The 17,082-nt window shown below is 42.2% G+C and overlaps 1 protein-coding gene across 1 annotated transcript in view; it reads right to left on the reverse strand.

Annotated features, from left to right (window-relative positions):
• Positions 1-17,082, reverse strand: part of IPO11 (importin 11) — a 350,536-nt gene that overhangs the window by 229,966 nt on the left and 103,488 nt on the right. The window contains exons 9-13 of the mRNA XM_019517805.1: positions 15,542-15,612; positions 12,898-13,090; positions 4,764-4,916; positions 4,425-4,468; positions 970-1,060 (exon numbers count right to left, since the gene is read on the reverse strand). Of these exons, the coding sequence (XP_019373350.1) occupies positions 970-1,060; positions 4,425-4,468; positions 4,764-4,916; positions 12,898-13,090; positions 15,542-15,612 (552 nt within the window). The remainder of the gene's footprint in view (positions 1-969; positions 1,061-4,424; positions 4,469-4,763; positions 4,917-12,897; positions 13,091-15,541; positions 15,613-17,082) is intronic.

Consider the following 17,082-nt stretch of genomic DNA (forward strand, 5'->3'; position numbering starts at 1 on the left):
GTGTGGGTGGTTGGCCAAGAGCACCAGCAGGGCCACGGGGGGCTGTGGCTTGGGAGTGAGGGGCCTGAACCCATGCTCTTTAAATAAAGAAGCAGGGAGAGCTCTCATTTCCCATAAAAAAGCCCAAAATCAAATACCAAGATTTATAGGTACTTAGAATTTATTATCATGATTGAGGCACCAAGTAGGCTTCCAAATTGCTTAAAAATTGTAAATATATCAATAAAACTTTGCATTTAGTTGCTACCTATACACACACACACAGAGAGAGAGAGAGAGAGAGAGAGAGAGAGGTTTCATTTTAATTGCGGAGTTTGGGCTTTTAATCAGAGAATTTACAATTTTTTTTTTAATTGGATCAAAACAAGGATCCCTGGTCATAAGACAATGTATTTAGTGAGATTTCTTTGTGTGCAATTATAAAACAAGCGGCTTTTTTCTCCATGCTAGCTGGGGGGGGGGCGATGACCTTGTCTTGCATTCAAATAAAATGCACTGATCCATGCTGTGTGCAATGCCATTAAACAGTATAAACGGTATATAATATATAACTTGATGTCATGAAAAAATAACAATTTTAGACTATGAAACTCAGACTGAGATGCAGTTCAGGTCTCCTTTCAACTTGGCTAAGAAGAATTCTGCTGTCCACCTAGTCAGAACTTTCCAAATAGAAAATTCTGTTTCTTGAATGTTAGAGGAACTGCCAAATACTGGCCACCATCTTCTTAAAGTACATTCTAAAATCCACATTCTATGCCTTTCGTAGTGATAACTGTCAGCCATATCATAGCTTATCCAAGCATGTTTAAACAAATCAAGTATGTCTTGATAAGCCACTTATAACATGACTTGCATGATTTACTAAGATTATTAATACATTTTAGAATTAAGATTATACATACTGAACAAAACATCATACTGGAGTCTGAGTATTCCAAATATTTTTGAAAAACCCCAACAACTTACCTTGTAGACTGTGAACCATTTCTAAAAGAACAGGAGTAAGAGTCTGATTATACTCATGGAATATATCAATAAAAAGAACTTCTGTGCAAGGCTGAAAAAAGTAAAAAAAAAATCTGTTATAAATCCTACAAAAATAAAAGGCTAATCTAATTTTTAACAGACAGTAAAATACATTTTCATTGCTGAATACCTCATAATAAATGCACTGAAACACTATAATGTTGAAAGTTAATTTGTCATAGCATAACAAGTACCACTATAATGACATGTTTAGTTCTAACATTTTTGATAAGCAATGTACACCTCGCATGTATCAAGCAATTACTAAATAAATCTTAATAGACTAAAACAACAATACAAGAGTACATTTTACACCTATTTCACATACAGGTCACAGCTTTATTTTAGAATCCAAATATTTTTTTAAAAACTACCTAACTTAAATTTATTCTTCATGTCTCAGTTGTATTTTTATATAGATTTCAATTTGCAACTAACAAGCAGTTCTTTATCTGCTTGAAACTTTACAAATCCTACTTCATTAGAGATTGCAAGACAGTCCTACCAAAGCTAATATCCAAAGTTAATTCTTGTATTTGAAAACTGAGAGTGCTAATTAACCAGGATCACGTTCCACATCACTCCTTCTACATGTCTCTGATATGAGGACATTACTCAGGAACACTACAGACACCGATGAAATGAGCCCTACCATAAACAGATGTGTGGGGGCACATGCACACGCACAAAGGAAGGGACAAGAAGGATTATCTTTTCACCTATTTCGCAAATTGATTCTGTTGTATTTCAACAAATTTTCTCATCACATAAAAATCAGTGGGGGGCTCCCTGTGCCACTTGTGGCATGTGTACTGTGGGTTGGCCACCCCTGGCATACAACATGGAAAGTTTCTTTTCACCCAGGATAGTTCATGGCTTATGGAAGAAAGACAGAAACATCAGAAAAATTAATTTCAACAAAAAACTCCAGATGAGGCCTAAAAGTGACTCTCTTTCTAAAAAACTTCACATAGAGAAGCTTGTCATAAAAATACAGCTCATTCATACTCCTCTTAACCAATATAAAGCCTACCAGAAAGCCTGTTTTCACCAACAGTTATTAAAAGGAGCCACAGGCTTAAATGGAAAATATACAAGAAGCCCACTTGATATGAAAGTCCCAGAAAGAAGGAGTGGTAGAAAAACCATGGGTAGGATTTTTTAAAAGTGTTATCACCATGTCAGAAAAGAATATGGCCTTAGGCAAAAGGACAGAAAGTAGAGATCTTTATTTTCATCATGCTTCAAGAGACAGATCAATGTCTCTCCAGGGACCACAAGCCAGTTTTTAAAGTTCCTTTGTGAGGGTATCACCTTTACAGCTGTTGAACGGGACTTTAAAAAGTGGCTTAGGAAATCAGTGTGAAGCACAACGTGCCCGGAGGCTGGATGGTCTACGCAAGTCCAATGATGCCTGACTGGACCTTTCTAGGAGGAAGAATTTAAATTTTGCCTCCCTTGAGTTTGGATCTTTTGGAGAAGCACTTGTAAATTACTGCCTTCTAACACAGGTAGCAAAGTCAGCTCAGTCTGTTATTTACCAGCACTGCTGGAGAGAGGGGGGGGAGGGGGTAAACCAAGCCATTTTAGCATTCCTGTACAGGTTAACAAAACTCCTTCAGCAAGGAAGGTATTCAAGATACTAAGCCTACCATTGCTCTATCTAAAAATGTTGCTTGCAAATAAATAAAATTCATTTTGCCAGAAGGCAAAGAAAACATAACTACACTAACACCTAATCTTAACTATAGAAACACATCAACAAACTCCCTTGGAGCAGGAGCAGGCAACATTTTAGAGCAAGGGGTTGCTTTCATAGAGTTTAGCTCCAAGTGTAGACCACTTCCAACCTGGCAAGCACTGCCACCACCACAGCCATAATCACTACTCTCCCCCACAGTGCCACTGCTGCAGCTTCCCCAGCAGGGTAAAATCTCCTGCTGCTTAAGCCATACACAGAAGCCCAGTGTCACCAAAATGCTACCAAAGTCCACCACTGCCAAAAGGCTGCAGCAGTCTCCTAGCTCCTCAAGCCAAATAAAATGGCTCTGGACCAGGCATGGCATAAAGCTTTTCTTTATCTTGTGCCCTCCTCTAGATAGTCTGGTAAATGTGCAATAGAATCTAACACGTGATTCATGCAATTGCACCTCCTCCACATGTATATGGCAGGAGATGTAACTGTGGGATCCAGCATCAGATCTTAACATACCTTACAGCCAGTGTAGAGGGAGCCCAGGAACATGATCCCATGGGATGATGCCATGGCTGGGAGTCCCCTCAGCTGCCATTGCACATGACGCACCCCATGGGTGGGAGCCCTATCAACTGAAAGGGGTATAGCTGATCCCAGGGCTGATCCCAGCCACAGGGGTATAGCTATGCTACATGTGCAAATAAATGCTGAATAGAAACCAGTTATAAAATTAGTACACATTTTCCAGCTTTAATTTATAGCTCAGGGGTGGGCAATTATTTTGGCTGGAGGGCCATTTAGAAAGTTTTAGTGAGCTGTTGCGGGCCAAGTGAGCCTACCTGTCACTGTCCCCCGGCTCCCCCCCTCCCCCAACAGCTCAGGGATCTGGCCTGAGGGCTGTATTTTGCCCATCCCCATTATAGCCGGACAAACCTTTTTAGGATATGCTAGTTAATTTGCACATGTAGCTGGTCTACATTAATTGCATAATTAACCCAATACTTGCATGATAAATGTAACATGAAGAGGGAGCTTTGGTGGGTAAGACAAAGACAGGGCCAAGGGGGCCCAGAGCCTAAGAAAGGCTCGACTAGGACCAGAGGGGGCTCTGAGCCCAGGAGGGGAGAGAACAGAGCCAGGGGCCCAGAGCCCAAAAAGGGGCAAGGCTGAGACTAGAGCCCGGAAGCCAACGTCTGGTGCAGTGAGCCTAAGCTAAAAGAGACACAGTTAAAGAAAAGGGGCCAAAGCTGGTAAAGTCAAAGCCACTACAAAGGTTTCGAGGCCCAAGAAGGCCAAACACTGCAGTGGAGCCAGGCGATGTCTCAAAAAAGGTATTGTGTACCATTTGTGAGGCATGGGCGCGACTATAGGGGCAGATGGAGGCCATGAAAACAGCCCTTAAGGCACCCAGTGTCCTAGGGCACAAATAGGGCTAGAAGGGCTGCAACGGATTAAACAAAGGCAGATTGGCAGTGGACTGGACTCCCTCTGGACCTCGGGGCAGCTTCCCAACCTTTTGTTTAGAACAACATCAAGGCATGGCAGGTAAGCAGTATGGAAGGGCACCCCAAGGAATCAGAGGAGGTAGGAGTCGTGTGTCCACTACAGGGCACACCAGAACCTCCGGATACAGGTTCCGTCACAAAGCCACTCACATTTTTTTAAACTAATCTTGCTTTGTTCAAACTAAAATACTTACTCGAAGACTGTATTTCCAAGAATCTCCTCCTGTCTCTTCTACAGCTACAATTCATAAAGAAAAAACGAAAGCACGTTACATTAAAACACTATTACATTTGTAATTTTAAAATATTAATTTAATTTAATCAAAAAAAAAAAACCCCACACATTCTGGGCTACTGAATATATCAGTTTGTGAGAAAAATCTTTAGGCAAATGTATAACATTTATCTACATAGAAAGACTCCACAGAGAAGACTGTCAAAGGCTTTCTCTATGCATTTTAACAAAGGGTATTTTGTGGATATACTAAGAATCTAAATAAAAGTTAGACTGAAAATATAGTATAGTTCCTTACTAAAGCCTTCTGGATCCTCTTCCCACATTGTCAACTCTTCTTCTGTCAGCAGGAAGTACTGACTAACTAATCTCCTGCATATCTCTGTCAAGGTAGGGTATGTGAAGAATGATGTCTTAATCTTATGTGCTTCAAGAGTTTCAGGGCTGCTATCTGTAAAAATATTTCAAAATTACTGTTACATGAGATAATATGTTACTGTACGAGTAGTAAATTACTGGACAGGCAATTCTTATACACAGAAGTACAATTATATTTCCAAACTGACTTTTGAATACACTCCTTCAGTAAATCATATTGCTCAATTAAATATTTTTAAGTGATATCTCATATAAAGAGGTATCTTGCTAGGATTTCCAGCACATTTGTCCCCAAGTAAAAGTTTTCTGCATAATAGCAAGAATCTCAAGTGTTAAAAATCTTGTTGTTTACAAGTATTTCACAATGCTTAAACAATTCAGTAAAAAGTATTCCACAGTGCAGGAAAAGATCTTGAGAATCCAAGATACAGACAAAGAGAAAAGTTCAAAGTCATAATTTACTTTTCGTCAGCAGAGAGGTAGTTAGCTGTGCTAGTCTGAAGTTAGGCAGAAGTCAAGGTAGATTTGCACCTTTATAGACCAACTGAAACAAATTATAGCACAAGTTTTTGTAAGCAGAGGGCTTGCCTCATCAGATGTTGTGAAAAGACTGCAGGAAGCACAGCTGCTAAACAGGAAGCAGTGATTAGAATAAAAAGGATAGGAAAGGGAAGAGGAAAAAAGAGAGAACTGATAGGAAAGGCAAGGTGGGTAGGAAAGAGAAAAAACAAAATGGTTAACCCACTAGGGACATTAAAAATGAACTTGAACAGGAAATTGCAAAACAAGAAATCTTTCAGAGACCGAATTGTGTTAAGTATGGTTTATACCAAGATTCTTATTCTATGACCTAGCTTAAATTTTATAAGCCCTGTCCCTCAGTGGGTTAACTGCTTTGCTTTCCTCTGCTTCTCTGACTTCATCAGTCTATAAAGGTGAAAATTTATCCTGCTTTTTGCATAATTTACTTTCACTATTCTAATTACCAAAGGAAACTGTTCAATTTGGTCCTCCCTAGTTCATCTTCTTTTCCCACTTGATCCTGTATTGCAGGGGTGACTGGTGCCTCCTGAGTCGGGGGGGCACAACTGGTGGGCAGGCCTGGGGGTGGCTTATATCCACTCACATACTTCTGCACCACAACTTAGTGCCCCCCCAACATGCCTCCAGCTCGCACAGCAAAAAAACTGCCCCACCCTAAGCAGTGCTGAGTTGAGGGCCAATCTCGGGGGGGGGGGGGCACATGCCCCTCGCCATGCCCACCCTACCAGTTGCCTCTGCTGTAGTAAAGTCACAATGCTAACTTAAAAGCTAAAGCTCCAATCACATCCAGCAGACTCTGGAATCCACATGAAGTTCTGCTGATAGACACAGGATTTCTACTATATCAATTCAATCATGTTTATGGATTTCTGATTTTGCTGATAATTCAAGTAGAGAATGAGCAAAGGGATACAACTTTATTTAAAACACCATAGTGTAAAATAGAAATTGAGAATACAAACCTAAACTAGCAAGTTTTACAATTTTAATAAATATTCATGTTTCAAATTTTCTCAGAGGTTGCTATACTCAAATAATGCTGGAAAAAAATATATATATACCTATTTTGATCATGCAAGCTAATAATAACTTAAGGATATCTTGTATCTTCAGTAGTTACTAAAACGCTCCAGCATATCAGTGTGAAAAAGCTATGGTCCCATAATGATGGGATTCAGAATCACAGGAAATTGGAAGGGGCCTTGGGAAGCCATCTAGTCCCAACCCCCTGCTCAAAGCAGAATCAACCCCAACTAGGTCATTCCAGCCAGGGCTTTGCTGAGCAGGGCCTTAAAAGCCTCCAAGAATGGAGATTCCAAAACCTCTCTAGGAAACTTGTTCCAGTGCTTCACCACCCTCCTACTGAGAAAGTTTTCCTAATATGTAATCTATAGCTCCCTTACTGCAACTGAGCTAGGGACAGAAGTTGCACATAAACTGGTTTAAGTGATCAGAAACTGGTTTAAAGCTGTAACAGAACAGAAGTTCAGTACACATAAACCAGTTTCAAAATGACCAAAACTAGTTCAAGATAAACCTGGTTGAATCAGACTTAGCTGATTTAGGTCAAACCAGTTTACAGAACTTCTGTCCCAGCCCCTTTCCTGGTTCAAATTAAATGTTAAAGACAGTCTCCCAGCATCCCAGCATACTTTGCAGCCCTGGGCTGAGCTGGGCTGTGCTGTCTGCTCAAGCAGAGCAGGGTTTGCCATGCCCCCCCTGCCCTCCAGCCAGAGCAGTAAGAGCTGGCTGATAAGGAAGTGAGGGTGGGAAACCCAGCTGGGGACACAGCCTGGTCTGCCTAGCAGCATTCCCTTTAAGATGCATGTATGCGTGGCCACTCACAGTTAAAAAAAAAATATATATATATCACACCACACAGTAACTTTTTAATGTCATGCACACAGTAGTGAACAGATGGAGAAGTAGTAGGGGGCCATGGCCCCCATGCACTAGCCTGGGAGGGGATGCCCAGTGCCACAGCAAGGGGGGGCCAACACCACCCCCCCACTGCCACCTCTGGCTTCATGTCTGGCCACTTGCCACCCACCCCAACCTGGCCACAGGCTGCTACAGGAGAGTGAAGAGGTGGGCACATTGAGATACCCGCGCACTCCCAGCCAGGGTTGCTCACAGATTGCTAAACCTTAGAGGAAACACTGCTGCCTGGCTGGGGTGAAGCAGACCCTGCCAGATTTTTCCCTGCTGCAGCGGAGTGAGTGGCAGGGTATGACAGCAGGCTTAGGCGGAGGGGAGGGAGGGGGATTAAATCCCCCCTGCCTCCCCTCTCCCACTGGCACAGAACCCCAGCTGGGGTCTATCAACTTCCCCCCCACCACTAGCCACTTATTTGAGTGGCAGGGGGCATAGCCAGCCGGCAGCTTAGGCAGCATCTCAGGGGAAGGGGGCAGCACCAGGCCAGTGCCTGGCTCTCCACTGCTAAAGCAGCCAGCAGGCAAGAAAAGCTGGGAGACCATGACTGGGGTCCAATGCCAGAAGAAACAGGGGGGCAGGGGAGTTTAATCACCCTTCCTCCCCCTCCCCAAGCCTGAAGTGCTGCCTAGGCTGCCAGCTGTTTGTGCTCCCCTGCCACTCATACCCCCGCACTGCTTGAGCAGCAAGTGGGGTAAGGGAAAGCCAGGCAGACCTTGGCTGGGGTCACATGCCAGTGGGAGAGGGGAGGCAGGGGAGTTTAGTCCCCCTTCCTCCCTTCCGCCCAGGCTGCCAACTGGCCACAGCCCCTGCCGCTAGAGGACCAACCTGGTACAGGCTGCTTCCCCTTTCACCCTCCAGGCACACCCCAGCTGGTGCCTCTGCAGGCCACGGTGGGGGTTTAAACCCCTCCCCAATCATACTCAGCAGCCTTCTGGGGCCTGGCCACACCCCCCTCTCAACTCAGCTTCCCTTCAGCCTTCCAGCCACCACTGAAGGGATGGGAGAGCTTGCTCTAGCATCCCCCCCCACACATACACTTCTATGTCTATTCACTTGCTTCTTGCTTCAATCTATGTAGGTTAAACTAAACTGTAAAGATTAAATCCATTTAGACTAAGGCTTTTGAATATCTGTACTTAGCCCCCGAGACCACTGATCCCTGTTCTGTTATTGGTCACCACTGAGACCAGTCTAGCTCCATCTTCTTTGGAACCACCCTTCAAGGAGTTAAAGGCTGTTATCAAATCCTCCCTTATTCTTCTCTTCTGCAGACTAAACAAACCCAGTTCCCTCAGCCTCTCCTCATATGCCCCAGCCCCCTGACCAGTTTCACTGCCCTCCACTAGAGTCTCTCTGACTTGTCCACATCCTTTCTATAGTGGAAGGCCCAGAACTGGACACAGTACTCAAGATGTGGCCTCACAAGTGCAGAACAAAGGGGAATAATTATTTTCCTTGATTTACTCTGAACAACTACCAAGGTGATTAAGAAAAGTCAGCATGGATTCACCATGGGCAAATCATACCTGACCAACCTGACTGCCTTCTGTGATGAGGTGTCTGGCTCTGTGGATGTGGGGAGGGTCCAGGGAATGTGGCTGATCTTGATTTTAGCAAGCCTTTGGATACGGTCTCCCACAACATGCTTACAGGCAAGCTAAGGAAATACAGGCTGGATGAATGGACTGTAAGGTGGATGGAAAACTGGCTAGAGCATTGAGCTTGGAGAGTAGTAATCAAAGGCTTGATGTCTAGTTGGCAGCTGGTGTCAAGTGAAGTGCCCCAGGGGTTGGTCCTAGTGCTGGTTTTGTTCAATGTCTTCATCAACGAAATGGAAGATGGCATAACGTGCACCCTCAGCAAGTTTGCAGATGACACCAAGCTGGGGAGAGTAGTAGATACACTGGAGGGTAGGGCTAGGATTCAGAGTGACCTACACAAATTGAAGGATTGGGCCAAAAGGAACATCATGAGGTTCAACAAGGACAAGTGCCAAGTCCTGCACCTAGGACGCAACAATCCCATGCACCAGTACAGGCTGGGGGCTGACAGGCAGGGCAGCAGCTGTGCAGAAAAGGACCTGGGGGTTACAGTGGACAAAAAGCTGAATATGAGCCAGCAGTATGCCCTTCTTTCAAAGAAGGCTAAAAGCATCCTAGGCTGCATTGGGAAGTATGTTGCCAGTAGGTCCAGTGATTATTCCCCTCTATTCGGCACTGGTCAGGCCACGTCTGAAGCACTGCATTCAGTTTTAGGCCCGCTACTACAGAATCGATGTGGACAAATTGGAGAGAGTCCAGCAGAGGGCAACAAAAATGGTGAGGGGACTGGGGGACATGACTTAATGAGAAAAGACTGAAGGAACTGGGCTTATTTAGTCTAGAGAAAAGGAGACTAGGATGGGATTCAATAGCAGCCTTCAACTATCTGAAGGGGGATTTGAAAGAGGATGGAGCTAAACTGTTCTTAGTGGTGACAGAAGACAGAACAGGAGCAATGGGCTCAAGTTACAGCAAGGGAGGTTTAGGTTAGATATTAGGAAGAATTTTCTCACTAGGAGGGTAGTAAAACACTGGAACAGGTTACCCGGAGAGGTGGTGGAAGCTCCGTCTTTGCCAGTTTTTAAGACCTGGCTAAGACAGAGCTTTGGCTGGGATGATCTAGTTGGGGCTGGTTGTTGTTTGAGCAGGGGGTTGGACTAAATGACCTCCTGATGTTCCTTCCAAGCCTAATTTTCTATGATTATTATATTATAATTATAAGTATATGAGATTTATACAGTTACAATCAATGCTCCCAAATTGGATCAAACTGACTTTTGGGTGGAAAAGTAGACATTTATTTTTCTTCGTGTTATCATTACATTATATGAATTAAGGCTGTTTGCATTTCTTAACTGTGCGTTATCTGTACTTTAATATTCGCATTATTTTTAATTTTAACCTTAAGATTGTTAAAAGCTTACAATTAGTAAATTTCTGGATAGTTCTGCCATGCACATATAAACCATGTTTACCCTGAAAAGCAACTGACCAAAATCTTTACCACATTTTCTACACACTTCATTGAGCAGGTAGGATGTACTGGGTAGTTTTTTTAATTATTTTTTTTGGTGCAGGGGAGGGTGGGTGAAGGGGGTTAAGATAAACTGAAACTGATTTGCACTGCAGCTTGCAGTTTCAAAATTAACTAATTTCATCAGTGTGATGAAGTCATCAGCAAAGCTAACCGCAGTTCATCATGCATCCACAGATGCATGACAAATAGATCCAAGGAGGTGACACTTCCCCTCTATGCAGCATTGGTCAGACTGCAGTTGGAGTACTGCGTCCAGTTTTGGGCGCCATACTTCAAGAAGGATGTTGATAGACTCGAGAGGGTCCAGAGGAGGACCACTCACATGGTTAGGGGCTTACAGGACAAGATCTATGAGGAGAGACTGAGGGACCTGGACCTCTTTAGCGTCCGCAAGAGAAGACGGACAGGTGATCTTGTGACAGCCTACAAATTTATTAGGGGGGCGCAGCACGGGATCGGAGATACTCTGTTCACCAAGGCACCTCTTGGGGTAACAAGGAACAATGGTCACAAACTAACAGAGAGCAGATTTAAGCTAGATATCAGGAAAAACTTCTTCATGGTAAGGGTGGCCAAAATTTGGAATGGGCTTCCAAAGGAGGTGGTGCTCTCCCCTACCTCGGGGGTCTTTAAGAGAAGGCTGGATAAGCATCTGGCTTGGGTCATCTGACCCCAGCACTCTTTTCTGCCTAGGCAGGGGGTCGGACTCAATGATCTATTGAGATCCTTTCCAACCCTACCATCCACGTATCTATGAAAGTATCTGTCCTCAAGAACACATGGTGGCTTTCTTTCTTGTTAGGAGGTACATTCTTTCCTGAACCAACTTGGCTTCACACAAAATATAAAAAGGTAGCCATATTAAAACAGGTCATTTCTGCTAGCAGTAATATGTAATATTCTATATAGATTTTTACCTAATACTTGTAGTGTCATCATTTGTGACAGCAATAAGGGGAAGCTATTTTAAAAGGACGTTTTCTTTGGGAAATTCTCTAAAAATTGAGAATTCAGTATTGAGAAAGACTCAAAATAAAATTTTCAGGTATAAAGAACAAAACCAAAAAGAAGAATGAAGCCTAAAAAGTCCTGAACTATATTAACACTGAAGATTTCAGTGAACATCAACTACAAGAGAAGTTATATGTTCCTTCATTAATAAGGTTGTTCATGACATAAAATGGTTTGATACAAAGTTTTAAATGTCTCCAAGGCTCCATTTATAATTAATTTTAACTCAAAATAATTAATAGAATTGTACATTCTCATAAAATTCACTCTGTCCCCCAAAAAGTATTACAAATTATGTATGATACATTGTATTCTTCATACATAATGTGTTTACATTTCAGATTTAAGTACAACAGTTCAATTTAAACATAATTTTGAAACTGCAAGCTGCATTGCCAAAACAGATAATTCTGCAAATAGTCTATGCAGATGATTTTACCAATACTACAATACTCAAAAAATTACTCAGTGACTACTGAAAATCTACAGACCATCCTTCTAAGCATTAAATACTGGATATGTGTAATTTAATTAAATCATCGTTGGATGTTAAAACAAATGTTTGAACCTTTTAAACTTATTTTAAATTGGAAATGAAAATGAAATGCTAAGTTCCAAGACTCAGTTAATTCTAGTAACTATTCAGTTGCAATACTAAAGTTAAAACTGAAATGTAGTAAGTGCTATTCAAAGATGTGTTTCAACATTAGGGAATACAATGTTAATTATCTACCTATTGGAGTAAACGATTTTTACCTAGAGCCAGCATGTTGTTAAATGGTCATGCAGTACAAAAAATGAGAAACTTCAATGAATTCAAGAGCTTTCCCAAAATTTTTACTTTGTCTCTCTCTCAATCAGACCTGTTGTCAATTACAGCAAACAATTAAAGCTCTTTTACCATACATCTTCCCAGAAAATGCAACAAGCACCTCCAACTTGATAATTTTAAAATTAACCAGGCCCTGGACCTAAATGAGGATTCTTTATGCTATGAGATTTACAGAAAGCCAAAGCAGTAATTTTCACTGTATTTCTATATGGGAAAACTATTTTGTTGCTTATTTCTTATATGCTTAAATCATCCATAGGGTGGAAGCACAGAAAGAAAGAAAGCAACATGCTGTAAACTTGGACTCCAACTCAGAAAACGCATGGATCTGTGAAACTTAAAACAATCTGTGCTGCTCTCCAATTGGACTTGTCAGCCACAAACAGATTCATCAGGTATCTGACCAGAACTCTTACGTTTACACCATAATCCAAAAGATCGATACTTGCCTATAACTACAAAATGCTATTTATGTAGCATTTGGGGGAGTCTGTCCCAAAACAGTATCATTTCCACAGGCAAAATAACATATAATAATGTTAGCTATTGTGGTATTAAGGATTTGGAACTTTTTTTAAATGTCTGGGTTTAGTGTTGGGTCACAGCTAGCAAGTATTAAGGATTAGAAAGCTTGCTGAGTAAAAAGCAAGGGTACCTTCAAAATTTTTTGATGGCTTGTACGCATAGTTTTTTACAATCATCTTAATGAGATTCATACACTGGACAATGAAACGCTCAAATACAACGCCTTCACCAGCCTCTGTGAAAACATAGCTTACAGCAAACTCCAATGATCTCTGAATCAGAGGGGTGAATGAAAAAGGATGTTGGTCCAAGAAGTCCAAAAGCTGTTAAAAAAAATCAAAGTGAAAGTTACTTAACTCACAGCCCCGCTCCCACACAGCTCGTGCACTGCCTCCCACAGTGGCCATAGCTCCACCCCACAGGGGCCAAAATCCCCCAACAGGAGCCCACAGCTCAACAACAGGGGTGCTACTGCCCTCCTCGCAGGACCCACATGCTCCCTGCCCCGCACCAGCCCCGCCGCCTCCCCCACTCAGCCCCAGTCCCCACCCCCCCGTACTCACTGGCAGCAGTAGCAGCTGTCAGGGCCACTCGGGGCCTCAGGGCAAAGCCCCCACCCCCACAGCGCAGGGCAGCGAGGCTTGGCCCCAGCTGCCTGGCACCCACGCTGCCACTGCCACATCATGCAGGTGTGGGCCAGCTCAGTAGGGCACTGCACGCCGTCAGGAAGCTCAGGGCCACTCGGGCTGAGTAGCACCGGTCCCAGGTGACAGCCCCAGAGGCCCCAAGCTGCCCAACAGCACGCCAGGCCACATGTGCGCGATGTAGCAGCACAGGTGGCAGACAGCCAGGGCCCAAGACACGCTATCCCCCAGAGGGGGCTGTGCCGTGAGGCCCCAACAGCCGCTACTGCTGCTAGTGAGTGCGGGCCATGTGGAGGGGCCGGGGCCAAGCAGGGGACCCACCCCTCCTGAGCTGCTCCCCCACCATGGTTCCCCACCCTCCCTAAACCTCCTACTTACCTGGCATGGAACCCAGGTCCAGGTCACTGTAGCCTACACCACTCTTTGCCCTGCATGGGCAGGCAATGTGCTTCAGCACTGGGGCAAGGGCCAGCCATGGAAATGCTCTGGCTGATTACCAGAGCATCTCTGTGGGGAACCTGAGCCTCCAGTTGCCCCACTTTTTTCCCCCGGGGTATTTTTTCATACCTGGATCATCAGGTATCAAAATTTTGACCCCACACTGCAAATATGCAGCAAATATGCAGCACGGGGAACATTTTTTTGTTCCTAGCTTACCTCTTATAGCATCTCAAACTGGTTTGGGATGTTGCAAGAGGCACGTGCACACTTGTCTGGATGTGCCCATTACATGCAAGAGTTTGGAAAAGATTAGAGCTGATCCTCTGATATACATCTCTATTATAAGTTAATTATTTTCAGTAAAAAAGAATGTTTTGGAAAGTCTTATTACTTTCTCCCACTCCAGCCCAAGTTTTTGATCCTTTAAACTTTAGTGATCAGCTGTAGAATTATTTTGAACTATATATTTTTAAAGATATCCTCACCAGGCTAGAAACTTAAAAATTAGTTTTGTTTCTCTTTGGCATGGCCCAAAAGCTGAATCTATTAACAAAAGGGTGACAAAAGTCCATAACTGTAATTTCTCTCTGCTCTGAAATGGTTTGTAACAAGACAGAAGCTACACTGTTTGCTTGAGTGGTGAAAGTTAAGAACCTTCCCCCCCCCCGCAAGTTTTGCCTCATCTATATTGCTACAATCTAAATGCCCTTTAAAAAACTCAGTCTCAGCATAAGATCAGACTTCCATTCAGTTTCTCTTAATAAGCTTGTTCACAGCTAAATATCACAAGAGAGCAAAAGAGAGGAGATACTAATTTTCTAGGGTCGTGGTATATTTTCACACGTTCTCCACTTGCTGATATCACTAATAGATGATGTTTTCTTCCTTGAAGCTTTGGGTTCTATAGGTTCTACAAAACACAGCTTTCTGACCATTACTCTAGAATTCTTTTGTTCCTTCAAAGTTTAGTGAAGTAGCTAAGTCACATACGGACATTGTGACACAAGAAGCTTGCATCTGTATAAACTCTCATGAATAGCAAGCATGTGAAAAGAATGCATTTACTTTTGTGATACACATTAAGAAGCAAGGAACAATGTACTTGGGAATACTCTCTAAGCTTTCCAATTGTTGGTTCAAATGAAAAAGTAGAATGGTATGTAAATATCTCCTTTGGTATAAATATGCAACTCTTGGGCAGAATTTGTTGACAGCTTAGAAAAATAGTAATTAAAAATTCTAGTGGTTTTATTTTTAAACAAACTAATCACAAGTAATCCTTTGTTCAATACAGTCACCATACCCCTCAAAGTGAGGCAAAATACCTGAGAAAGCAGCGTAGGGGTGGGGGTTTGTTTCACACTACTTTTCATCATTAGTCCCAAAATTACAATTCATTTTGAAGACAGGTACATGCCAATAACAGATTTCAAAACATCAGGCACAGCTTTACTTTTCAAGTGCAATTAATTATACTTGAGATGAGGAAGAATACCTTACATTATGACAATCCTTACTGTCAACATGAACAAAATCAAACACTTTTTTTTAAGAATGAAAGTTTTAAAAAATGTATTTTGCAACAGTCAAGCTATTAACTACAGTTGTTGCAACTTTAGAATATATAAAATATATGCATTTAACATGGATTAAATTATTCCAGTAGCTAACTGCAAACTTGATACCTACCACTTTAGTGAACAGAATAATAGTCTTTTCTAGACGATCTCTGCATAGCTTTTCTGTTCCTATACGTCTGCCTGGTAAAACACAGAAAATCAATAACAAACACTGTTTTAAGCTTTGCTTTCTTTCAAGACTGCTGAATTAGAAAAAACTAACATAGGGAAATTAGTTATAAATACTGAAATAGTATTCCCATAGACACAACTGCTTCTAAATGAATATGGAAAACTTTGGCCATCACTATGGGCACCCCAGTGAAAAAGCCCTCAAAATGGAAATATATGCTAGAACACTACATGCGGTATCTTTGGCAAACAGAAAATAAATTCTACTCATTTACCTTCTTGTACTAACGTAAGAATGGGGTCATTAAGTGAAATCAAAGACAACAAAAATGTAAAATGAGTAAGAAAGTTTTTATATTAAAAATGTATACCATCCATAATTCATCTACGAAACTCACTGCTGCAAGCTATTATTGATTTCAAACACTAAAGAGGATATACCGTATTTACTCATATATAAGATGATCCTGAATACAAGCTCACCCCTCCTAATAATTAGATTCTATATATGGAAAATGTATGCATTAGTTCTAATTTTCCAGGTATAGAATCTTATTGGATGTTTGCCTTGAATTTGCCCCCCTCCCATTGCTACAGCAAGGAAAATAAATCTGGGCAGAGACCCACCTTGCCCTCTGCCCCCTCCAACCCCTTCCCCACTCCTTACTGTCAGACCCTGCTCTCCCTGAGCACATGGAAGCAAGAGGCAAATTTGAAAACACAGATCTTGAAATAAAAATACCTGTAGTAATTTGCATATAGGCAAAATATTACAGGTACCCATAGACTTAGTTCATCCAGAATTGATACACTGATGCTTTTTTGAAACAGCTGCAAGTTTTAATACAGGTAATCCATAAACACACTTTTAAGCAGCACTTTTGTTTCTACTTACATATAGCACAAATTATGCATATTAGTCCAAAGCAAAAAAGCTCATGAGTTTCCATACAGTTCATCTGGCTGGGCTCCACCATAGTCAACAGCATTTCAAACCATAGTGATCCCATAGCTCAGCACTGCTTATTATATGTGAATATTCCAGATACCCCCCACAAAGGATCCATGTGCTAATTAGCCTAACCCACTAATGACTGGAAACAGGTGTTTTTAATCACAAGTCGTGGGATCCTCCAAAAATTTATATGCAGATGAGGCACAGGGCTACCTGATTCAGCTCTCTCTGATAGAGTGGGGCAAAACTAATCATATGAGACAGGCAAAGAGAGGGGGAGAAAGAGCTGCTCACCTACATGGATGTTTTGTGGTATTTGACAGACATTTAAGGCTGGCAAAGAAACGAGACTCACTGGAAATGAGAAGACAGGCACAGAGCAACTGTGGGAGTGAAGAGGAAGCCCAAATGTATTCAATATATTGACTTGCCATGACTTCAACAGTCAGTGCTGAGAGGGATTCTTTCATTGGGCACTACCATATATCTTATAGTTTCATAGTTTCATAGATTTAGGGTCGGAA

This window comes from Gavialis gangeticus, unplaced genomic scaffold (genome assembly GCF_001723915.1).
Source record: "Gavialis gangeticus isolate Ggan-Ray unplaced genomic scaffold, GavGan_comp1, whole genome shotgun sequence".
Lineage (NCBI taxonomy): Eukaryota > Metazoa > Chordata > Crocodylia > Gavialidae > Gavialis > Gavialis gangeticus.